The 26,674-nt window shown below is 38.7% G+C and overlaps 1 protein-coding gene across 4 annotated transcripts in view; it reads right to left on the bottom strand.

Annotated features, from left to right (window-relative positions):
- Window positions 1-26,674, bottom strand: part of PXK (PX domain containing serine/threonine kinase like) — a 62,107-nt gene that overhangs the window by 7,532 nt on the left and 27,901 nt on the right. For 2 of the 4 annotated variants that reach the window (XM_060766469.2, XM_060766471.2), the window contains exons 4-17: window positions 24,944-25,130; window positions 20,709-20,786; window positions 19,779-19,852; window positions 18,423-18,497; window positions 17,620-17,724; window positions 16,672-16,773; window positions 14,727-14,888; window positions 13,946-14,063; window positions 12,664-12,742; window positions 12,203-12,251; window positions 10,098-10,175; window positions 9,441-9,527; window positions 7,755-7,824; window positions 6,034-6,096 (exon numbers count right to left, since the gene is read on the bottom strand). In XM_060766469.2, the coding sequence (XP_060622452.2) occupies window positions 6,034-6,096; window positions 7,755-7,824; window positions 9,441-9,527; window positions 10,098-10,175; window positions 12,203-12,251; window positions 12,664-12,742; window positions 13,946-14,063; window positions 14,727-14,888; window positions 16,672-16,773; window positions 17,620-17,724; window positions 18,423-18,497; window positions 19,779-19,852; window positions 20,709-20,786; window positions 24,944-25,130 (1,327 nt within the window). The remainder of the gene's footprint in view (window positions 1-6,033; window positions 6,097-7,754; window positions 7,825-9,440; window positions 9,528-10,097; window positions 10,176-12,202; window positions 12,252-12,663; window positions 12,743-13,945; window positions 14,064-14,726; window positions 14,889-16,671; window positions 16,774-17,619; window positions 17,725-18,422; window positions 18,498-19,778; window positions 19,853-20,708; window positions 20,787-24,943; window positions 25,131-26,674) is intronic. The other 2 variants (XM_060766470.2, XM_060766472.2) reach the window with 1 other exon arrangement.

The raw sequence follows: 26,674 nt of genomic DNA, 5'->3' as shown, positions 1-26,674 counted from the left end.
ACTCCCACAATTCTGAAGAGCTAGGAAGTTGGCTGGGATTTCAGGGAGCTGAGGTCCAAAACACCTAGAGGAGTATATTTGAGAAACACTGCTCTACATAGTGGGACTGGCCGCAATGCAGACACATCCAAGTTTGAGCTATAAGACATGACAAACCCAACCTGCATTGTTGAAGGCTTTCATGGCTGGAATCACTGGGTTGTTGTAGGTTTTTCAGGCTATATGGCCATGTTCTAGAAGCATTCTCTCCTGAGGTTCGCCTCCATCTATGGCAAGCATCCTCACAGGTTGTGAGGTCTCACAACCTCTGAGGATGCTTGCCATAAATGCAGGTGAAACGTCCGGGGGGAATGCTTCTAGAACATGGCCATATAGCCCGAAAAACCAACTTGCATTACTTGTGAGGTCAATCTTTTCTAAGAAAAGCCTATTTAGATGAGCAGAATGTGGTAAGTTAAAACTACATATAAGTATTTCATTATGTCTGCATTATTAACTTCTCAGCACTGTAGCAACTCATAACACAGATGTCTCCATAACATGTCTGCATGCTGAAGCAAGCTGATCTTAGATAGCAAGAGCAGGCTATGGACCCTCTGCTAAATATGCAACCCACCGACCACACACGCACACATATGTCTGGTTTTCTGCAAAACAGATCCCTAATCTGCTTAAGAACTAGGAAGAATCTGATCCAGCTGGCAAGGGCCAGTTTTAACAGAATGGAGACTATGGGGATGGTCATAAATCCTACATGAAGATAGCAGACAATCTGGAGAATTCGTCTGCAATATTTACAGCTGCTAAAGGGAGGAAATGTTCCAAATGCTTTACAAAATTATTTCATGCCAACAGTTATTTTCACATAGCATCCTGAAGACACAACAGTCTAATTCTTAATTGGGCAGACAATAGCTAGCTAAATGTTTAAAGCATTTGTACACTGTTAACAACAGCCCCATCAGAGAGCTTCTCACAGCAGTTCCAGTTAAGTCTCGTCTTGCTTTCTGTGTCTCAACCCAAATTAGCCCCTGGAAGTCTTTTATTGGAGCTGCACATGGTTTGGGAACTGGGCTGTGCATATGTATGCATGATTTTCATCCAACTAACAATGTTCACAGATGGCTATCTCTCACTATAAAAATGAACGTGCCTATAACAAGGAAGTCTAAGAAACTGTACAATACAGTAACTGTTTTCTATTCCACTTCATCTGTAAGACTCAGTATAGGCTACAATGCAAAACTCCCAAGGACTCTACAGAGGCACTGGGAAATCCTTCTGTAATCAAATGTGTGCAGGATAAAAACTCAAACTCAAATGCAATTGAATGGAGCTGTCTGCCACAGCTGCCACATATCAGCCAATGGACAGTTTAATTTTCTCAAGCATCCTATGGTACCTCCTTTCTTGGTGTATTTGTTACATCTGACAGAAAAATCATTGCAACATATGAAGAAAAAGGGAAGCGCCCAAGCCTTCATAAGAAAGAAGCAGAGGCCAAGTTGAACCTGACATGGCCTAATGTTTTTTATTTAACATTTGAATGTTCATTCTGACCAATGTGTTTAAAGATTATCAACTCAGCGCACATATGAAGGTATTACTATTTTGTTATTTCTAGATCTTGCAATCCTATTTAAAAATCAAAGTGTCTTGTTAGGCAGGTCTGTTATGTCAAAGTCCATTTGAAACTTGTTAGTAGGCCACAATTTGCTTTCTACTCAATGCAGGGAGCTTATGTGTCAAAAAATCTCTACACAGAAAAGACTTTCTGCATTCAATTGGACTTTCTTCCAAGTAAGTGCATATAACAGCATAATCTAGCCATCAATGGAAGGCAAAGAGAAAACATGTGAACAAGATATATATTGTTTTACATACTATATATAATGATGTATACGTTTAGAACATTTAATCAAAAATCAAACTCAAAAACCTGGGCTAATATATCCACAGATCAATGTAAGAAGCATACCTTAGTTCAGTGGTTCCCAACCTTTTTTTTTGACCAGGGACCACTTGACCAGGGACCATTTGACCAGGGACCACTCTCCAACAGTAGTACCAAAGGGGTCACGATTCAGTTTTTTGTCAACTTTAGATCTGGTCTGATTATTTGGGGAGCTGATTCAGAAAACTGCATTGATCACATCAGCACTAGTTTCTGATACAGAACATATGCCATCCAGTAGTCACCACCTGCTCACCCAGAGAAAACCATATTAAATAAGCCTTGACAATATAAGAGGGTTTCTCAAGACCAGTTGCTCTCATTGCAACAGTGTAGTAACGGTGAGGCTGTGGACCAATATTTTAGTTCTTGTGGACCACCAGTGGTCCATGGACCACACACTGAGAACCACTGCCTTAGCTCTTACCAAAAACAGGAATCAGAAAAGGCTTTCCCTTCTCTGCAGAATGGCCCTCAGCCTATCCACAGATTATATCGAAATCCATAATTTTGGCCATAAAACCTTCATTCAACTTATATATGAAGTCAATTTATACAAAAGGATATATGATATTATCTCTTATTCCTATAAACCATCTTTCCACCGGTGATTCAAAATAAACCTGGGTTTTTAAATTAAAAGAAAAATGTGAAAGCACAGTACTCCCCTCAAAAACACCCCAAAACATGCAAACAAGCATTCAAAAGTACATGCACTGAAGACCAAAAGTTATAGATACTTATGCAACAATATCTGCCAGCATCTAAATAAGTAAAGCAAACATAATGTTGAGGGCTGTTTTTCAATGAAAGGTTAAAGAAATAATTACAGCCATTGCATTCTGGATCCAACTGTTATCATTCCTTTATCTATTATTATTATTATTATTATTATTATTATTATTATTATTATGAGGACTGTTTCATCTACCACAGGAATAGATCCACATACCAGCTGTTTCAATAGTGACAGGGAAGATACCCATCTTTACAAATCGAATGACAGTTTTGAAAACTCAATAACAGTAATTTCAGTGGTTGCAGGTTACTTGTGATGTATCATCTCAAAAAGGTTCTCACTTTAGAAAAGGGGGAAATTGGTTTAAGAAAGAAGGGGATGATGGAGGGCAAGGGTGATATGAATACTGCACATTTTCGCTCTACCATCCTGTGAAAGCATTTTAAAGGTTAATAGTAAACATTTCCAGGCATGTGGCATTGCCATCAGAGGACGACTGGCTTACAGCTCTTCTGAAATAAATATTGTGCTTTCCCTGATGCAGCTAACAATCTGGATAGGAAAGAACAAGGTATACACCTTTGTATGCAACCAGAGGGACACTTGTCTTCTAACCTTAACAACAGCGTTTCTACCCGATTGTGACATAGTTTTTAAGACAGCACTCAGGCAATGGAATATTTTTCTATGTACACTATGCATATGCTGCCACTGTAATCTTTCATGGAATTGCTGAAAAATGCATTTATACATAGATTTTGAAGATATTTAAATGCAACCACTTGCTAGCATAACACTAGGTAAAGGTAAAGGTTTCCCCTGATATTAAGTCTAGTTGTGTCTGACTCTGGGGGGTGGTGCTCATCTCCATTTCTAAGCCGAATAGTCGGCATTGTCCATAGACACCTCCAAGGTCATGTGGCAGGCATGACTGTATGGAGCGCTGTTACTTTCCCGCAGAAGCAGTACCTATTTATCTACGCACATTTGCTTGTTTTTGAATTGCTAGTTTGGCAGAATCTGGGCCTAACAGCAGGACCTCACGCCACTCCTCAGATTCGAACTGCCAACCTTTCAGTCAGCAAGTTCAGCAACTCAGCGGTTTAACCCGCTGCAACACCAGGGGACTAGCAAAACACTACGTAACACAATTTTTGTTCCTCAGTTATAAATGTCATTTCCTAGTTGTTCCTAACATAAAACATGGAAAAAGCTTATTAAACTGCAAAAACTTTATTTTTGCGGGACATCCTGTAGCACATTTTGTTGTAGTTTTTCAATGAATATCTCAAGAGTCCCAAACAATTCAACATAGTTTTTGACAATCACAAAAATGAAGTTTATGGAGTATAACAACTACTTTCAAGGTAATTACTGCACAATTAAACAGGAAATAACACTTTCAAACCAGGAACAGAAAATGTTTCAAATTTCATTAGTGTACTCTTAGTGTACTCTTATTTTAATGGGTGCATTTGCTTTATAGTACTTGAAGTGATTCTGAATCTCTAATTGAAGAATTTTATATAATATATCTTTTAATGAGATCAGATCAGGTGCAGGGTGGGAGTGACCCTTTCCCCTCCTGCTTTAGTCCTAAGAAAAATCCCTACTTCAAAACCATAACCAGAGTTTCCCATTAATACTAATGAGGGATTTCCTGCCAGGGAAAACATCAGATTGAAATGAAGGATTTTTAATCTCCCTCAGGGCCACCACCAAGGTAGAAAGAGCTAGTCTTCTGCATCCATTATGTTCTTGAGTGCTGTTAAGTCCCGCATCCTCCAGCTGATACTATTTGCATTGTTAAAGATGGCACGTTACTTGCAACAATTTATTTGCATTCACCCTGATATATGTTTTTGAAAAAAAAATGTGCATGCTTTTTAAATGGTGGCAGTACTCCATAGGACTGAAAACAAACACAACACACAAAAGCAGAACTGCAATCCGCATGCTGAACCAATTCCCATCTGTAAGCACATGCAGCCATCATCATTTGTATAAAATGGGTTACGATTTCTTTTGCAAGCAAGCATAGAAGACATTGGTACAAGGACAAGCTGTTACAGACCATCAAGTTTATACAGCTTAGAAGCCTACTTTGTATGCAATGTCTGGGAAAAAATAATAGCTTTCAATTTAAGATATCATTGACACTGTAGAAGGGACACTGTCCACATATAAGCCCTTTCTTTACACAAGATCTAAATACTTTTACCTGTCATAAAATAGGTCAACAAAGAATTCCCGTGCCCCCTCCCACCTGCCAACAGAGCACATTTACATAACAAAACAAGACAGCAAACCTATATTCAGAAAGGCATTATAAAATAGAAATCAGTACAACAAACAGCAATTTGTTTAGTAGACAATTGCAATTGGATGGCAAGTCTATTGATTATTTATATTTAGTACCTTAGAGCTGGTCTACGTTGGACGCTGGGGGCTTCACAGATATAAGTTTTGCTACCACTTTTTGTTTTCTGTAATGCAGTGACATCTTCAAAGTTTTACATTTCCAGTCCTTACTGTACAGTTCTAATCCTGAGGAGTCCCCAGTGGCACAATAGGTTAAACCCTTGTGCTGGCAGGACTGCTGACCAAAAGATTGGCGGTTCAAATCAGGGAAGCAGGGTGAGCTCCCATTTGTCAGCTCCAGCTCCTCATGTGGGGACATGAGAGAAGCCTACCACAGGATAGTAAAAATATCAGGGCGTCCCCTGGGCCGATGGCCAATTCACTCACACCAGAAGCATCTTGCAGTTTCTCAAGTCACTCCCTGATGCGAAAGAAAAAATTCTAATCCTTCAATGTGGGATTATCTGATTTTCAGCCACTAGTTGGTATTGTGTGATACAGTTTCTTCCCCTCTTGCTGGAAATCAATTGCATCAGTTCCTTGAACATTTTTCTTATTTACTGACATGTCAAACAGCTGTGTGTGCTATTGACCCAGGAGATGGCCATTAATCTCAGCCCACACACACAGAGACAATCTTGAATAACAAACACAGGGAGCATGGATGGAATCCACATGGTGCCAGTACTGCAAATATTGTTTGGCAAACTCTGAACAGACTTCAGGGGTTAAAGAAAGACAATGAGGCAGACAGGGTTAAGGATTCCTCAAGGATTGCCATGGGAGCTATTAAACAAAAAGATTGACATAGATTCCTGTCCTACCAAAGAGAAGTCCCAAATCTGAACTCTTTATTTGCTTACCCAGCAAAAGCAGGGCAATTGTTAGGCATGCATTTTTATCCTAAAGAGAATGGTGATCCACATTCTGCTTAGCAACACACTAATTGACAAGCGATATTTTGACACTATTAACTTACCTGCTGTAGAAGGTGGAACAGGGGAGGAAGGCGATGTCAGAGGTGAACTTGCTCCAGAGCCTGCTGAAAAACAAAACACATTCATAGTTGCTAATGAGGCAGTTTCAAAATTCACTTCCCTGTTTCACAAGAGACACAGTGGAATCACTGAAATAAACTTCAAGTCTGCCAAAACAAGCACAGGAGGCAGACTGCGGTCCAAGCTATATATTCAACTGCATAAATTTCTACATTAAATGTGACTGACATTTGTTATTAATTAAAAAAACAAAAACGAGTGCCAAATACAGCAGAGTAGAATGAAGATTGAGCCCATCTCCGTTAGGGTATTTAACACTTTCCTCCTCTTACATAAAGTGATCAAGTGATGTTACTCAAGTGAGATTTTCCCAATTATTTTCCATGTCAGAAGTAGTTGTTAATATACCACCATAAATAAGATCACCAAAAATGGTAGTAATGAACAGAACACTTGATTGTGTTTTGAAAAACCCTCAAGGGGCAATCTAAACATCATGTAAGAGGTGTATGAACAGTTTCCAATGACATTGTGTTATGTTTCTTCATTTTTTGATACGGTATAATTCAATAATAAACAGCTATGAATTTAGGGAGATTCTGGAACTGGCACTTCAATACATCCAGAGGATAAGAATGTGGGTTAAGCAGCTTTAATTTAAGCTAAATTAATTAATTTAAATTAATTTAAATTAATTTAATTTAAAGGGTTAAGCGCCTTTAATTGAGCCCGGAAACTTGTCAGAAGCCAGTGGAGCTGCTTTAGTAGGGGCATGATATGTTCCCTATAGCTCACCCCAGTTAGTAATCTGGCAACCGACCTTTGCACTAACTGCAGTCTTCAAAGGCAGCCCCACAATAGAGTGCATTACAGTTGTCCATTCTGGATGTAACTAAGGCATGGACCACCGTGGTCAAGTCAGGCTTTGCTTTACTTCACTTTTCATTTTAAAGCAACAACCTTATGAATCTTCTTAATATTATGTGACTCGACCAATTTAGTTGTGCATGTGGAAAATGCTGCCTGCAAATATGATCTCCTGGAACATCCTGCTAGTTAAAGTAGATGGACTATAACCTCAAAAAGAATGTTTGCCTACATTAGTTGCTATAGTCAGAGGTGAAATTTTGCAATCTGGTCCTTAATATATTAAGTTGATGTATGTAATTTTAGCTTCTGGTCTCAGTGAACCAATCCAATAAAACCCAAGCAAAAAGTACAATGGATAGCGGAGTAAGGAGGTCTACCACAATCACACCAAGTCTACACTAGTTCTTATTCCTATAAGGAAACTGAAAAGTGCGGTAATCCTAAATATAACAATACAAGCTCCACCAATTCACATGATTTTTGATAATATTTAGACATGTGTAGCAGCTCTCCTAACACTTTTGCATTCTATCGGAAACTTACAGTGATCAGTATCAATGACATAAAGCCTTATTTAGGAGTGTATTTCTGTCCTGATATGTGTGATTTGAGTTTGGGGCTACAACTCTGAAGAGCAGAGTTCAAACCCTTGCTCTGTCATGTCAATCCATTGGGTGACCATGCAGAAGCCATATTTGCTCAGTCTCAGAGGAAGGCAATGGGAAACCTACTCTGAATAAATCTTGCCAAGAAAATCCCATGATAGGTTCACCTCAGAGTTGCCTTAAGTCAGAAACAACTTGGAACACAAGCAACAAGAAAAACTAATTACCTGAATTATTTGAGTTGCTGGATTTCATAGTTTGTTCTTCTCCACTCTCGAAGGCTGAGCGTTTAGACTTCTTCAGACATCACATCAGGAAAAAGGGAGAAATAATAGGACAATTTTCAGATATTCAGATATTTTATATGTTACCATTCCATTTCCACACTCCCAATCTCGAAACTTGTCTGTCATTTTGCACTCGTCAGCCCTGTTAGAATTAAGACAGGTTGGCCAAGCTATAACTGTATAGCCTTAGTCCCCACAGTTTGGAACAGTACAAGTACCAGTTACAGCACTTAACTGGATCTAAAGATCATTGATGTGGTTATAACATGAAGTTAGCTTCAAAGAGTAATGCTAAGACTTGGAGTCTGAACTTTGCCCTAGCATGAACTGAACTGTTCTGCTCACTACCTTGACATGCAAATAGAAAAGAAGAAAGTGTCCCTCTGTATAAGGACAACCTTCGCCTAACCCGTTCAGACTTTTTCATTCCCACGAAAAGCAGGAGCGGACAACTGGGGAGGGCAGGGGCCATCTTCATCTCTCCAACTTCCTTGCAAACTGTATCCACCTGTCCTGTCCAAATATATCTCTGTATTCTGCTACACCATCAGTCAAGATGGTGAGCCAAATGCTGATGCAGTGTTCTGATTGCATTTTTGGCTAATATAAAAGCAGATATAATTTGGTTGAGAGGAGTGTTTTTCATTCATTTTCATACATTTTCATGTGGTTTGTAGATTAAAACAGCCTGAAAATTGAGCAAAAGTCTGACAGTGTGGGGAAGAGGCAATCCAGGGGCCTTTGAGGGGAGTGTCGGAGAGCACCAGGAGACACAAAAGTGGGCCACGTGTGGACTTTTGGTTGTTCTTTCTCTATTCCTATCTTAAAGCAATAATTATTTTCAGCCAAACTTCATGGGCTTTCAACAATGTGCTAACTAGTCCATCCTCGCCTGGCTCCTCTTGGAAAGCAGATTGTCAAGAGACCAAAACAGACTGAAAAAGAGTTACATTTTGGAATAAAATAATGTTACACAATGGGTTACTGTTAATTTTCTGGACTGTATGGCCATGTTCCAGAAGCATTCTCTCCTAATGTTTTGCCCACATCTATGGCAGGCATCCTTAGAGGTTGAGACATCTGGCAAGTGAGTTTATATATCTGTGGACTGTCCAGGTTGAGAGAAAGAACTCTTGTGTGAATGTTGCAATTGGCCTCCTTGATTAGCATTTAATGGCCTTGCAGGTTCAAAGCTGGGCTGCTTCCTGCCTGGGGGAATCTTTTGTTTGCTCTGATTGTTTCTTCTCTGGATTTCCCGTTTTTTGAGTGTTGTTCTTTATTTGCCATCCTGATTTTAGAGGTTTTTTTAAATACTGGTATCCAGATGTTCTTGCCAGGGATTTTGGTATTTGTAACCAAGCACTACCTAGGGGGGCACAGATTCTTCATCCCAACCATTAAGCCTCACTGAATGGCTCTGGCCCAGCTAGGACTGCTCACAGCCTAGCCAACCCTCTTTTCCTAACTCTTCATGTTCTGCAAAGACAGAAATGAGATGATCCTGTATACATTTCGAAACTAAAGTTATAAACCAGACAGATATTCATTTATGTTTAAGCAATAAACAAAGATACTGGAAACAACAATTTTATTAGATGACTGTACTAAATATATCATGCTGCTTACTTTTTGAGCCAAGATCTTTCTCCTTTTTTTCTCTTCCTCTGAACCGTGATGAGATTGCGCTCTCGTCAGTCTTCTGTGCTGATGAATCTTTGAAGGAGAGGGTAAATTTTAAAAGAAAGCCTATAACAGCTTTAAAAACCATTTGTCTACCTTCTAGCAAATCAATTTTTATGCTCTTCTTGCTACAATGGCCTTGGGTAATAAAGTGCACCTCCTCTTTTTTTATACCTTCTGACATCTTTGAGAACCATCAACATATATTCTCATCAGTATTGCATTAAGCCCAAGTTTCTCCAAATGTGCAGTGGGCTTTTGTACATTATTTTTTGTATTGTCAAAGGTTTTCATGGCCGGAATCATTGAGTTGTTGTAGGTTTTTTGGGGCTATATGGCCATGTTCTAGAAGCATTCTCTCCTGACATTTTGCCTGCATTTATGGCAGGCATCCTCAGAGGTTGTGAGGATGCCTGTCATAGATGCAGGTGAAGCATCAGGAGAGAATGCTTCTAGAACACCTAAAAAAACCTACAACAACCCATTATTTTTTGTATTTAATCTTTTTATAATGTATTAATAGTAATTGCTTGAAACACCATATATTTTGAAGGTAGGAACATTAGCACAATTAGAGCTACGAGTAAATGATTTTAACATTACCAGTTTCTGTTCTTCTACTAGTCTCTTCTCTATGCATTCTTTGGCAGTCTTCAGGGCTTCTTTTAATTTAGAGGGAATCTGATGAGTGAAAGAGAAAAAAATGCTGGCATGGTTACAGAATCAAACAGCTGATAACTAAATTCTAAGTCCAGAAATTTGTTCTGTCAGAGCTGAATCATATCTATAACTTTCTATGTTCCAGCAGCCTAACAATCAAGAGGACAGTTTATTTATTCAGCAGTTCTTCAGGAGTGAGAAATCCCTGTCACATCACTGCCAGAGTGTTACCAATACCTTTGCTTAGCTGTGTAATAGTGAGTTTATGTCCTCATCTGATTCGGGCTTTATTCACTTCCACCAGTGGCATGTCACTGAATGCCACTTACAAGCGGCGTTATAAGCAGGGAAGATCATTTATAGGCAACTTCACAAATGAGAACTAGCAAAAACTATTCTGGAAATAATGACTAGCCTAGGACACTGCTTCTTAAACTGTGGGTCCCGACTCCAAATTGGGTCCCCTTAGATCTATGTTGGGGTCATAAGTATCTTGGCCACAGTGAAAAGTATTTGAATGCCACCCATTTACATAGATCCCGACTCCTGACTCCAAATTGGGTCCCCTTAGATCATTGTTGGGGTCATAACTATCTTGGCCACAGTTAAAGGTATTTGAATGCCACCCATTTACATAGATCTGTTAGGAACAACATGCAGTGTTTGCAGTGAACCATGCAGAAAATGCTTCAGCTGTACAAAAAGGAAAATCAGCCTGCTTTGCAAGTCTTGCAAATGTTCATGTATTATCAGTAAATATTTGATTCCTATACTTATTTCATATATCTATATACCTGGTGCCATGTAAAAAATTCTCATGTGGAAAGGGGCTGTGCATGAAAAAAAAACGTAAAAAACCCTGACCTAGGAGAATAGGAGTAGGTTAGCATACTGAAACCCATGGGCAAACTTTAACCCTCCAGGTGTTTGGGCTCCAACTCCCACAATTCCTAACAGCTGGTGGGAGTTGAAGTTCAAAATACCTGGAGGACTGAAGGTTGCCCATGCTCGGCCTAGAGCAGTGGTTCTCAACCTGTGGGTGCTCAGGTGTTTTGGCTTACAACTCCCAGAAATCCCAGCCAGTTTACCCCCTGATTTCTGGGAGTTGAAGGCCAAAACATCTGGGGACCCACAGGTTGAGAACCACTGGCCTAGAGGGACGAAGTTTACGATGTAGTCATTCAATCTTATTTGGCAAACTGTGTCTTCTGATTTACTGTTGTGATCTTTGAAATGAGACAACAGAAAAGGCAGTTAATATGTTTTATAGAAAATTGAAAATGCAGTTCCTGCATAGGGTAAGGTTGGCTAAAGTTTATGGCAAAATCTTTAGGGAGATGTAAAAATGGAGACAACTGACATCTTCTGTCTGGCCGGGAGAGAGAGTAAAAATACAGATGTACTAAAATTACATGCTTCCATACAATTTTACGAAACACCACTCTTAAGGAAATGAAGGCGACGGCATCTTTTCAGCACAAAGGTAAGGTAAAGGTTTCCCCTGACATTAAGTCTAGTCATGTCCGACTCTGAGGGGTGATGCTCATCTCAATTTCTAAGCCTAAGAGCTGGTATTGTCTGAAGATGCCTTCAAAGGAGCCCAAAGGACCACAGTGAAATAATTTTATATTCAGGCTATCTGCAACCTTGAGAACTCAAAGGAATATTTTTAATATTTAAATCAGCAATCGTCAAACTGCAGCCCTCCAGCTGTTTGGGCCTCCAACTTCCAGAAACCTTAATGAGCTTGTTCAATTGTCAGGAATTCTGGGAGTTGAAGGCCCAAACAGCTGGAGGGTCACAATTTGATGATGCCTGATTTAAATCATGCACAGAAAGAAAACAGATTGAGAAGAAAGAGGGAGTGTGAGAAATTTTGACAAGGAGATTAATACCAATATATTTAGTGGGAATTAAAGTTAATATTATACAGAGATCTACTGCCATTTATCAAGTAAACAATATATCAATGACTGTAACTTGGATGAAGGAAGGGGAGGGCTAGATGATACCTGTCTACTATAAAAAGAAAATTGTCATTACTGTACCTTGAACTGTGTTTTTTCTGAATTTGTTAAAAAGACATCACTGAATAACCTGAAGTAAAAAGAGAAGATGCATTTTCAAAAGTTAGGTACCATGCACTGCAATATCTATCCTTCTTTCATAAAGGTGCTACTTTCCAGTGATATTACATTCCTCCTTCATCTGACATTCTGTATCAGCTCATAGGAATTGCAACTTCATGGATGTAGCAATGTATAGCAAATCATCGGGAAAAAAGCATCTCCTATGTATTTCAACCTGGGTCTGCCATGGCATCATTAGAATTTCAGAAACTTTTGAACTGTTTGCCACATGACACTCAACCTATGAGATCACAATTTAAGGTGTTATCCCAATAAGTCACATTTATAATACTTTGTGATGAACATGTAATGAAACCCAAATTCTGTCATGAGAACCTCTAGCACATACTATATGCTTCCTTTTGCCAATGAAGACTTACGGCATTTGTAAGAGACGGGAGACGGTTGGCATGCCATTTTTTGTAGCTTCAGGAGAAAGAATGGATTCCAGTACAGTCACTAAAGAGGGAGCGAATCAGAGAAGACAAATTAAGCAGAACCATCAGGACAGATACACATAATGAAAGCCTGTTGCATCTTTTTTTTAAAGTTGGATTAAACACCAGCACTAGTGAATAAAAGAGGTCTTCAGATCTTATAAACAACAGCAACACCATGTAATTTATAAAAAAATGAAACTAGACAGGATGTGAGCACCTGCAACTGGTATTTTAAAACTTAGATGTCTTGGAAATGCTAAAACTTTTAGACCAGTGGTTCTCAACCTGTGGGTCCCCAGGTGTTTTGGCCTACAACTTCCAGAAATCCCATCCAGTTTGCGAGCTGTTAGGATTTCTGGGAGTTGGAGGCCAAAACATCTGGGGACCCACAGGTTGAGAACCCACTGCTTTAGAAAATGGAGGCAAATGAGAGTAGTTCGAGGGTTAAGAGGCATAACATCTGGCCTCCTAGCAATTGCCACATTCATATTATGGTAAAGAAGCCAATTCAACTTCTGGCATTACCATACTTTGCTACAATGTGTTTCCAAACTAGGAGAAATAATTACTTTTGCTTTCAAATATATGCTATTGGTCTGCGGCTGAAACATAGGAAAGCAGAAGAATAAAGAAAAGTACTACTTAAATCCATAGCATAATTTTAAGAACAAATGAAGGCACAAATAACTACATTGTCTTGATTGGAGAGGAGTGGAATAGGTGAGTGGGTCGCTCAACAGCTTTTAACATAATTCAAATCGAGTGAAGATATTTTGTTTTTTGAAATATTGGCCAGTATTCTATATCAGCAATTTGGAAAAAATGTACTTAGTTAAGAGTGCATCTGCACTGTGGAATTAATGCAGTCTGGCCCCACTTTAACTGCCATGACCCAATGCTATGGAATCATGGGAGGTGGAGTTTTGCAAGGTCTTTTCCATCAAATTACAAATCCCTTATCAAACTACAATTCTCAGGATTCCATACCATTGAGCCACTGCAGTTAAAGTAGTGGTATAAGAACTGCCATCCTGGCATCTTGAGAAAGGCTTCAAATTCTGTGTAAATAAACCTAAATAAATGATATCTAAGAGAAACATCAATAATATTCCTGCCTGAAGTCTGCTGAAGACCGCTTTGAGGCTCTTTTATGGAGAGGAACAGTGGGGTATAAATTAACACGAACATAATCACAGTAAGTTGGTCCAAGTGGTTGACTGACCTACAGAGTTGGATGGTGCAGGGGGGAAACTATCTACTGGAACTGAATCTGGGGGTCTCCCATACGTCATTTCGTACAGCAAATGGCCAAAGCAATGCACATCGACAGCTTCTAAAGTCTGAAAAGAAGGCAAACAATGATAAATGCCTGGCTGGAGGCATAACTTCCCTCATACAAACTTAGAATTATCTTTCCATCCAGACGTTTTGTATTACAACTTACCTGCTAGCCATAGTAGCTGGCAATGGAGGGACTAGGCCAAAAACTTAAAGAAGTCCCTCTCCTGGGATTCAGATTCATAGCGAGAGTATAGCACAATAGTGTAACACAGGGCCTCCAAATAAGCACTTTTTAAAATACGCTTGGATTCTCTGTAGCACTAAAATAACTATCTGAAGATTTATTATGCATTGTAACATTCCTCTGGAAACATTAACTAGCTACAGTGAATTTTAGACATAGGTTACTATTTTCACTCTCCAGTTAGGAAAAACCAATCCATATAAAGAACCACTTGTAGGCTTCTTCTTTTGTTTGATTTTGAAATGTAATTTCCTTTTAACACAGCTCTCTCACTATTGCCCTTACTCTTAACATTGAAGAATCAGCTTGATCTTACAATAGAAAAAAAATCTATGTATTGTTTCTAAGATATTTAACTGATTTTTCAACCTAATTCACTTTTCATTGTATTACTAAAAGTTTAAAAGCAATTGAATTGCATTACAAATTTTAATGAGTTCCCACATACAATAAAATACATATGCTTACTCCAACATACATTAATTTTTCGGAACTGTGTAAAATAAGACCGATAGAAGGATGGAAGTCCCAGCAATGAATTCTCCAAGTCCAATAACCTGCACGTGTCCCCATCCAACACTACGTTGGATGCATGAAGGTGCCCATATGGAAATCCTTTCTCATGCAAGAACTTTAGAACCTAGAAAACCAAACAAAGTTATTATTTGGATAAAGAAAACTAATTCCTTTAATCAAAGACACGGTGCTATTCCAAGGATGCCGACTCTTCTTCCCAAGAACTTCAGAATCAGGACATTCCTTAGAAGCTTTCACTCATTGACAGTTACCAAACCTATCTATAATTTGCCAAATTACTTTTTCCTCCACAACTAATTAAAATGCTGTGTTTTTAGTATTCAATATCATTTCCTTTCCCATTAGTATCATAAATCTCAGTTTCCTCTCATGCTGTCATTGTTTATTGTTTCAGTACCAGATATCCTTCCCAAGCAATCTCTGTTTCACAACTACATTTGGACTCATTTGATTTTGGCCATGTATTGCATCTAAAACAGTTTTGTCTTAAATGTGTACCATCATATAGATAAAGTGCTTCACAGGAACATCTTGCATGTGAATGCTGAGCTGTAAGGCAACAATTTGTTGTTGTTTATTCATTCAGTCGCTTCCGACTCTTCATGACCTCATGGGTCAGTCCACCCCAGAGGTCCCGGTCAGCCGTGGCCACCCCCCAACTCCTTCAAGGTCAAGCCAGTCACTTCAAGGATACCATCCATCCACCTTGCCCTTGGTCAGCCCCTCTTCCTTTTCCTACAATTTCCCACAGCATCATTGTCTTCTCCAAGCTTTCCTGTCTTCTCATTATGTGGCCGAAGTATTTTATGTATCTTCTTTTACCTCAGCCTTCCTTATTGTCCAGCTCTCGCATCTATAGGTTATACGGGGAACACTATTGCTTTAACTATACAGATCTTCGTTGCCAGTCTCTACTCTTCACAATTTTATTGAGACTGGTCATTGCTGTCCTCCCAAGAAGTAAACATCTTCTGATTTCCTGGCTGTAGTCTGCATCTGCAGTAACCTTTGCACCTAGAAATACAAAGTCTGTCACTGCCTCCATGTTTTCTCCCTCTATTTCCCAGTCATCAGTCTGGTTGCCATAATCTTGGGAGTTTATGTTTAACAGCAATCCAGATTTTGCACTTTCTTCTTCCACCTTGGTTAGAAGTCTACTCAGCTCCTCCTCGCTTTCAGCCATCATAGTAATATAATCTACATATCTAAGGTTGTTAATGTTTCATCCTGCAATTTTAACTCCAGCCTTGGATTCATCAAGCCCTGCACGTTGCATGATGTGTTCTGCATACAAGTTGAATAGGTTGGGTGAGAGTATACAACCTGCCGCACTCCTTTCCCAATCTTGAACCAGTCTGTTGTTCCATGGTCAGTTCTTACTGTTGTTACTTGGTCACTATACAGATTCCTCAGAAGACAGACAAGGTGACTTGGTATCCCCATACCACCAAGAACTTGCCAAAATTGATTATGATCCACACCATCAAAGGCTTTAGAATAGTCAATGAAGCAGAAATACGAGATGTTTTTCTCCCTACCTTCCTCCATTATCCAGCAGATATTGGCAATTTGGTCTCTCATTCCTCTGTCTTTTCTAAACCCAGCTTGTACATCTGGCAACTCTCGCTCCATGTATTGCTGGAGCATGTATTGCTCCATGTAATGCAAGAATAGTAAGTTTATTTTCTTTTTTTTTACTTGATATGCTTTGCACAAAAGGCATGCAATTTCTCTGGAAAACCCATTTGGAAAGTACATTCCAACATACCATTTTGGGCATGTGGAAATTACAACTAAATTGGGCTTCAGTTACACTTCTGTTTAGACAAATATGATCTTCATGTGATTGTCTCTCTGATGTACTTTGTGCAGTAAAAAATACTTGCCTCTAATATTTGTCTGCCAAATGTTTTTATCTGTTGAAGTTCAAGACCTTGAATTTTTTTCGGGTTACAGTACTTCTTCAAAAATTGATCTTTTGGTTTTGCCTTTAAAATAAATAGCAGTTACAATTAATATCATAGAACAGAGTAGATCAGCATTTTAGTTTCTAAAACAGCATTATTTTACTATGTAGCTAAGAAAATGTTTAGGGCTGGTATTTGATTAAAGAAATTTAACCTCACATTTTGTATGTCTTTTAGATGGGAGGGTAATTCCTCCTTATGCCCTTTAAAATAGTTATTTCTAATACTATCTTTCAATTAAAATGTCAAAATAATATAGGGATATTTATAAAAATCCATTCTCCATGAAATAGAGGAGTAATGTTAATTAGAAACTAACTTGAGTTTTTCTATCCATAGAGTCAAGCCCACATATGTGGAACTTGTTTGCAAGGTGCCTAATCCATCTAAACATTTTTACAGGAATCTGGGGAAAAAGCATGCTGAGGTTATGCATTCTTTTGCTATAAAATGCATTTTTTCAAGTCCTGTACTGAAATGATTTAATATATTTTGATAGTTTTAATCTGAACATAATATTATGCTCTTAGCCAACCATCTGGTATCACCTATAACTCATTTTTCAATTATTTTGGATTTGGTACCTTTTGGAAACAAAGTCCACATATACTCAGATTAGACCCAATGAAGTCAGTGTTATTTGAATAGGTTTGATTTTTGCAAGTCCCACTGAATTCAGTGGATCTACCTGAACTATGACTAATTCAGGAATCAACTCAGCAGAGCAACTCCTACAGAGTCTCTATGAGCCCTTTCAGACAGGCTCTATATCCCAGGTTTTCAACTTTAAACTATGAGTCCCCACTGCCAGATAATCTGGGATAAACAGAAAACCCTATGTTACCAGATTATACATATTTCCACTACCTTATATATCAGGTCTTTCAGTGTTCCTTTTTCATTGAAGGGTCTGATTACTAGTGCAGAAGACTCACTGGCTGTTGCAAAAATGACTTTATAAATATAAGGATGCTGTCAAAAGAAGAAGAAAAAAAGCATTTATTGACAGATTCATTCCCTACGCATTGACTCAATAATACCCCCCCCCCCCCACCGGTTCAAAAAAACTTGCTCCTGAACCCAGGGTCACATTGCAACACACACACACTAAATAAGTTTCACCAGAACTCCAGGATATGCTCAGTTCAACCAGATGAACTAGAAATCCTGGCTATCTAAACTGGACATGCTGTTTACAAACAAGTCAGGTTATTTTTTCCTCCCGCACTTAAAGCAGAGATCCTGTGCTATAATCCAAATCTCTGCATGTCGCATCCTCCCCCTCACACAATTTCGTACCAAATTCTTTAAAAGATTGCTGTTATTTTTTACTCTACACTAAACATCTCCATTAACTTGATATTTTATTGCTGTACTATAGCTCCTATGATGTCCATCATTAGCCATGTTAACTGCAACTGATGGAAACTGTAGTCAGAAATATTTGGAGCTACACCATTTTTTGAAAGGAGAGACATTTGTAATGTGGAAAGAGTTCCAAAGCTCAACTCTCTAAATGCCCAAAATCATTAACAATAATTCATAGCATCATTGTTTAGAATCAAGGTAGAGCACGGTAGCTTTCTCACAACTGATCTCCATTAAATCTGGTATTATGGCAATGAAGAAGTATAATTTATGGTATTCTTTTAAATTTTTGTTTTACTCACAGAACAAGAAGAAATAAATTTCACAGCACACTGAAGATCTTTGTCAGACATGTATTTGTCTGGGCCAAGGTCAGCCTGAAAATACAAATGATACTACGTTGGAACAAACTCTTTAAAAAACCAACATCTACTCCATTTGTTATTCAAGCTTTTAAGTAGCTACTTCACAGAAGCACCTAGGAACTTGTATCTCTGCTTTTTTATAAAAACGTTCTTTAAATTTATTATTGTCCCATAGCAGCAATAGGCACACAAACAATGCTCAATTTCCAGTTAGGTGTGTTTTGATGAAATGGCAGTTCATGTCACTGTTGCTGTGGAATCACCAATCTCTTCCTCCCCCGTCTCCAAATCCAGTAAGGGGAATCTGGGCTGGGCCTGTTTGGATTCACATGCATTCTTCAGACTACAAAAGAGTGTTTTTAAATAGACCCCAGTAATATGAACCTCTAAGGACCAATAGTGACACTGAAAGCTATGTAAGAGGTCTAAGGGTGCATCTACACTATAGAAATAATGCAGTTTGACACCACTTGAACTGCTCTGGCTAAATGTTACGGAATCTTGGGATAACTAGTTTGGTAAGGAATCAGCAATCTTTGTCAGAGAAGGCTAAAGACCTTGTAAAACTACAACTCCCATGATTCCATAGAATTGATCCAGGGCAGTACAAGTGATGTCAAACTGCATTATTTCAATTGTGTAGATACACCACTGACTTTCTGATCCAGCTGCTGTGCAGAAAGATGCCGCCAACCATCTTCATCCTTGTTATCATCTTTTCTCCTCTTCTCCAGCTTCATCTGCACCTTATACTTTGGTAGTGTATACATAACAGACCCCTACTAGAAGCAAATTATGCAGCTACATACCTCCTTCTCTGCTTCACACACATTTCATTGTTCTCATTCTCTCTCATCTCTATCCACTGAATTAGGATAAGTGTGTGTAATATATGCATATTTTCCCTTTATTTTGGATTTAGATGTATTTCATATTTGGCCATGCCCCTACTTTTGGCAAATTATAAGCAGACAGAAGACTGGAGTAAAGAACAGGTTCTGTATAACAACACATCTCCTCTGGGATCACTGGGCTGTGCAAGTTATAAACAGAGCAACTTTCACAGAGACCATTGCTATGGTCCACAGATGTTCTCATTCGGCTTCTTCTGCTGTGTGTCAGTTTACAATTAACACTGCCCTCATCACAGCAGTATAATAGCTCCAGACAAAATGACAGATACGCACACAGTCTAGACATAGAGGAGGGGGGGGGACGGACCAAAAAGAAAGTTGTTGATCCATGATGCAATTTTGGAAGGAGAAATAAAAACCATGAAGGAGATAAACTTACCCAACTTAAAACTAGCCGCTCCTTTGGTTGATTCTTAATCTTCATTAAGAAATATTTCTTGCGTATCCTCCAGCCTAAAAAAAAGTTTACATGTTACTATTGTAGAAGAACTTGGAAAAGGTTTGTGCGTAAGACCCAGTCCAAAAACGTAGAATTGCTAAGATCCCATTTCTGCACAAAAATAACTTAATTCATAAGTAGTCTGACTGGACATTGCCCTGTCTCTTTTTGCTTCCTCAAATGAGCAACAAAAGGATCATATATAAAGGGCACAGGTTCACTTGCTTTGGAAGTTAAAACAACGTAAGCTACAGGGTGAGAGCCAGCATGGTGAAATAGTGTGAGCATCAGACTATGACTGTGGAGAGTGGGATTCGATTCACTGTGTGACCTTGGGCACATTCTCAGTCCGAGAAAACTGCATGATATGTTTGCCTTAGGATCACCATAAGTGGGAAACAGCTTGAAGGCACACAACAGCAACAACAGCAGCAGCAGCATTAAAAGATTTTTTTTCTTGAGGACCAAACAAGAAATAGTGCTATTCCAGACCAGACTACCCTATACCACAACCCTGGCAGATTGGGGCAGGTAAGTATGGCATACTAATCCTTAGCTCCCTACTACAATCTCAAACTGGATCATGGCTCATATACCCGTAATCTCTATTGGAATTGAAGTTTTGAATGGCAAAAGTCAAATGATTGAGGAAAGGATTTCCCCTCTTCCCATCAGGGATCAGTTTACCCCTCATAATACCCTGTTCTTTACATTTTTAAAACCAGATATATTTTAGTTGCATGACTGATGTATTTTGGCCTCTGGCAACAAATGCAGCCGCTAGTTAGAAAACATATTGCTGTTCTAGGCAACTAGCAAATTTCTGAGGTCTGTGGTGCAATTACTTTACCACAAAAGCAAAACCCTTACCTATATCTTTTAACGGTTCCACTACTTCCCACTTTGGCTCCGACCGAAAGAACATTGAAACATGTTGTAAGGCAATTTCTGCAAAGATAATTTTTGGAGAGCTGTTAGACACAGATTAATAAGTATCATTGATAAACAAAATGTTTTCTTCAAAAATTAAAACATAAATGGGAATCACAATTATTTTCTCTGGTTCACTCAAGGCAGGACTAAAAAGAATATTATCTATTTAAATATGTAAATGGATTTTGGATGTGGTCCTATACAAGAGATCATGATGCAGCCATCAGTAGGTTTTCATGAGGGCAATAAATGCTGAAAATTGCTATTCAAAAGAAACATGAGTAGCCCACCAATGAATGCAAGAACAACCACTTCACAGTCAGTCCTAAGTTAGCTGCCTTTTAACTGAAATATAATAATGTTAACAACAACAACACTATATATATTCTGCCCTATCTCCCTAAGGGGACCCAGGGTGGATCACAGTACACATACACAGCAAACATTCAATGCCATTTCTGGACAGACAATACAGAGATAGACAGAAGAGAAAGGAGGTATGCTGTGTCAACGTCCAGCTTTTTGGCGCTTCAGTCAGTCCTCCATATTCACTGGGGCTAAGGGCACATTTCTAGGTCCTCCAGCATAACTCCAAGTCAACCTCAGGTGGAAACTGGCCATAGAATCACACTGTGGGACCTAGCGATTACTAGAGAGAAACCAAATCAATCCGATTTCTGAATAATGAGATCTGCAAAAGTAAAACTCGTGAATGTGAAGGTCTGACTGCACTCATACAAGGATTGGAATCTACCTTTTTAGACTAACACTTCTGGTAATCCCACAGTCAGCATGGCCCTAGTGGCTGGATGCTTCTGGTAGCTGGAGTCCAAAAAAGGAATCTTTCTAAGCTCTGCACTCATGCCAACGGTATGCTGAAACAATACATTTAACCTCCAAAATGAAAGTCAGCCATGCATTGTAATCTGTTTTTAAATGCTTTCTAGTTTACAAGCACATTTTAAAGCCCACATTAAAAGGATTCATTCTCTCTCTCTCTCTCTCTCTCTCCTGAAATATCTGCAATCCATTACATTTTCTCTACTACACAGACACACGTAAAACAGCTGTGCTTAGATTACAGTTTGGTTCTAAAAAATAAATATTCTTTGCATCAACACTGAAGGCTGCATCACAGCAGGGAGAGTGCAGTAAGGAAAATCAAAAATTAACAACAACATTCTTCACTCAAAGTCACCCCACTGGACTCAGGTGTTTCATCTACAAGGATGAAAGCCTTACGGGGAGAAATGCCTCGGGCTATGAAGTGTTTAACCAGGACAGTCTGACAAGGACACCACAGGCAAGTAGGCATTTCCATGAGCCAATATTGAACTGACAACCTTTCAGCTCGTCAGTTTTAAATGCACAGAGGTCTCCTGCTGACATTTTAATATTCTCTCAGATTTTTTAAAAAAGTGGAGAGAGCTGTGAAAGCCTGGCTATTTGGAACAATGCACGTTGCCAATGGTATCTGGATGCTTGCCATACTCGAAAAAGACAGGACAACATTTAAGTACAAGAACAAGATTCCTGATAACAGAATTTCCCTCAGAATTTTCTTCTGTCATTACGTTCTACCTTCTATTTTTGGTGCACTGGCCTGACCTGTTCTAACCACCCAAATTATCCAGCTGCCTGGAATTGGCTTGCAAGACCGATGATATATTAGCAAGCTTGAAGCAGGAATCCAATGGTATTCACTGCATAAACCTTAATGATTCAGTGGCATAACAACCAAAAAGAGTATTGAATGTAACTAGTTTGTTTGTTTGTATTTCCGTGTCAGGAGTGACTTGAGAAACTGCTGTAGTAACTGGTGAAAATGCTCCAGAATAATGAGTAAACCAGAGATTACCTACAAGTAACAGCATACAAAAACACTATGGAACTGTATCAACATACTTGACTTTTGAGCAAACGCTGGTTAGGCATAGATCAAGTGAATTGGGAAAACATGTGGTTTTCTAAAAAAGGAAGTGGGGGCTAATACTTTAACACTTGAGATTTCAATACAAGTTACAATGGAAATAATTTTTTTTAAAAAAAAATTGAATTCCTCATCATTGTTATGGAAATACATAAAGTTAGCCCACTGAAGCTCTTCTGGCCAACTACCACCTTTCATCTCACCTTCTTAAAAGACTCCTTAGCATCAGTTCTACAATACTTCTACACATGTAAGTTGCACCTAAACTGGAATCCTATAAATGTCTGAGTGTCCCTTAAAATGTCATTATTGGTATCAATACAATGCAGATTACAAAAGCTAATGCATTTTCAGCCCTATATCCACCTGCCCTTTAAAATGAATACACGGGTTTCAATTTGATGTCAAGTATTTCAAGTCCCTTCAGGAAAGAGAGAAACTCCTTGTGTGCAGAGATTGGCTTCCTCTGCCTTTTGGATGAGATCAAGTGTAGTGATTATTATAATTAATGTTTCATCACAGGGGCTTGGGGAGGCAAGTTAGAATGTAAAAATATCTTTTTTCCCATCAGAACTTTGGGTAATATGGTAGCTGTTTTTGATAGTGTTTTCAGATAGTGTTTCCTTTGCTGCATTGCTCTCCTTCCCTCTGCTCTCTGAGTGTTTCACTACACGGCAGGTGAAAAATGTGAGGGAGGGAGGTGCAGGAAGGGAATGGCTGGGGCCTGCTGCCTTCAGGTACAAGAAAAGAAGGCTTTGCTTGCCAAAAGAGAGCAGGGGAGGAAAAAAAAACTTTTGACAGATGCGACAAGACAGGGAAGAGAAACAAGTGGAGAAAGAGCAGGGGAAATCTAACAAGACTAATATACTCAAAGTGGGGAGGATACATAGAAGAAGGAAATGACAAAAATCAGAGTAATCAATAGAGAGACTAAAGGGGGGAATGGAAAAGTAAGAGCAAAAGGACACAGGATACAGAAGGAGAATGACAAGACGACAAATGGAAAATACAAGAATGACTGCAATGCACTCTACGTGGGGCTGCCCTTGAAGACGGCCCAGAAATTGCAACTGGTGCAAAGATCGGCGGCAGGATTACTAACTGGAGCAAGTTACAGGGAGCAGTCAACCCCCTTGTTCAAACTGCTGCACTGGCTGCCAGTAAATTTCAAGGTGAAAGTGATTACCTACAAAGCCCTAAACAGTTCAGGACCTGCCTATCATCGCGACTGAATCTTCCCCTATGAAACAACATGAACCCTAAGATTGTCCTGAGAGGCCCTCCTCTCACTTCCACCTCCTTCTCAAGCGTGGTTGGTGGGCAGAAGGGAGAGGGTCTTCTCAGTCGTGGCCCCCGGCTCTGGAACTCTCTTTCTAAGGAAATCAGACTGTCACCTACCCTGTCCTCCTTCAGTAAGAACATAAAAACATGTGCCTTTGACTAGGCAGTTCCAAAGAATTGGCCCAATAATATCTAAGTTCCGGCACTTTAGCATGGCCCTCTGCTTTAAAATCCTGACAATTTAATGCCCAAGGACATTACTCCCCCATCCCTCCCACTGAATTTTGCACTTTTCCTTAGCTCAATCTAGGAATTTTGCACAAACTCAGAGCCCTCTGAACTCAGCATTTTTATTGCTCTCCATGGTACTGTTTTTATGATGTTATGTTTTATTGTGATATGTTTCTATTTGGTTTGGTTTTGATTTAATTTTATTGCATTATGTTTTAACTCTGTGCTCTCTGGGCTTGTTCCTTTGTAAGCTGCCCTGAGTCCCTTATTATTAAGAATTACCGGAGACAAGAATGTAAACAGGGCTCTAACTGATAAACAGTCACTGTTTTTCAAAATAGATTTCTTGTAATACATTCTTGGTGGAGTGGTTGGTACTGGTGATGAGGTTGTGTTAAGATTGGGTGGATCTGGCATATATCGATTAAAATACAATAAATACACTGAAAATAGCCTTTAAAATTCACAATCCCACCCCAGCAGCAACTGGCACAATCAAAACAAAATCTTTTCAACAAAATGTAATCAACATAGATTTTTAGTCAATTTTTAGTGTAAATGCAATGTAATAGCACTTTACCATTCATTTCCCTTGCCTGATTATATGTATCCAGATGTAGACTGATATCCCACCCTTAGAGAATCTGTCTCAGTCCCACTCACTCCCTAATTGCTCATTTATCTTCATGAAGAAAAGTTTAGCAAAGAAGATTCAAGACCACTGTCTTACCTGTGTAGTTTACAGAATAGTTGTTTGGATCCAAAAATTTCTTTACTGGTTCACAGTTGGACAGTATATGATTGGAAGTTATTACATTGAGATAGTTCTGAAGTCCTTTCTGTCTTTCTGCTATGAATTCACGGTCCATGTTTCCAATTAACTTTTTGGGAGGAAGAGGTAGGCTTAGTGCAGAAACCTTGAAAACAAAAACATTGAATTGAAAAGATCCAGTGTTAGGTATTAAGAGAAAACACAAGACCTACAAGTCTCTATTTTTTATATTAAAAAAAGTAATAGTCACCTTCCAAATAATAAAGACAGCATTTAGACAGCGTAATAATCCTGTTTTGTCTTGCAATTGTGTGCTGTCTTCCTCTTTGAGTACAAAAGCAAGAAGACTGGAGGCCTTTAGTTCTATTCTTTTATTAATAACAATTTAACATTACAAATATATCCTAAACTGTGATTATTTTATTAACCATAGTTCACTGGGGAAAGAATAATTTATAACAAATGGTTTGAAGTTAGCTTGTTCCAAACTATACTGAAAAGTAAGTAACATTTCTCAATTCCACATGAAGTGAATGAAGCTTTAGCTTTTCCAACATAGACATTGCAAACTCTTCTCTGCAACCACACCAGAAGGAAGGAAAGGCAGGACTAAAGATCTGAACTGGAAACTCAGTTGAACTAGTTGAAAATATGGTCACATAATTTACATTTGGTCATTATGAACTCAGAACAGAGATACAAAAGCAAACCTCACTATATGCCATAAATATTATAGCATTGCATTCAAACAGCCAGCTTCATCTTAATCATTAATTTTGTTACATCAGTCAAGATGTCAATAAAGGATCCATTTTTAATGGATGGTTTATTTGCTCTTCCAAAGCAAAGCCACATATAAAATGCCAATTTAGTCTGGATTAACATTATAACTACAAATACAGAATAACAGAATAGATACCTTGTAAAAAGATTTTGTAAGCAGATATCATGCATATATGAATAAAAAAACTGGAGCTGACTGGATAAACAGGAAGCTGATTGAATACATAAGAATACTAAAAGATGCAAATTCTTAAAACACAAGTTAGACAACAGAATACAGGCACCAAACCTTCACGGTACCCAAAGTATAAGCAAATACAACAATGCCAAGGACATAACCAAATATATGTTCTCCTTCGGTGACTCTTGGTTTTTCACTTTAGTAAAACTTATGAAGGAATTTGTCTTGATTTAAATTGGCATTTTTTTATACGAGGACATCTTGTAGGTTGACATAATACGTTAAAGGCACATGGAGTGGGAACTAGGAATGTAATACTTAACTAAGAGTGCATCTACACTATAGAAGGAATGCAGTTTGACACCACTTGAACTCTAATGACTCAATGCTATGTAATTCTGGAAAACATATTTTGGTGAGGCATCAACACTCTTTGATGCTAAAGATCTTGTAAAACTACAACTTCCATGATGCCATAGCATTGGGTCATGGCCGTTAAAGTGGTGTCTAGCTGTATGCATTCTGCTTCTTTCCTGCACTAGAATTTCTGTTTCCTGCATAAAACAACAACCACAAAATTTTCATCAGTCCAAAATTTTCCTCATCAGGATTTCTCAACATTGCAAAAAAAGTTTTTCAGTATTTTTGAGTATTTTTTTCATCTTTAGGTTAGAGTGAAATTGTGCAGTGTAACAGTTGTGCTAATCTGTTGTCCTAAAGAAAAG

Source organism: Anolis sagrei, chromosome 2 (genome assembly GCF_037176765.1).
Source record: "Anolis sagrei isolate rAnoSag1 chromosome 2, rAnoSag1.mat, whole genome shotgun sequence".
Lineage (NCBI taxonomy): Eukaryota > Metazoa > Chordata > Lepidosauria > Squamata > Dactyloidae > Anolis > Anolis sagrei.
The sequence above is the reverse complement of the archived record's forward strand: the minus strand, read 5'-3'. Positions and strand labels throughout refer to the sequence as shown.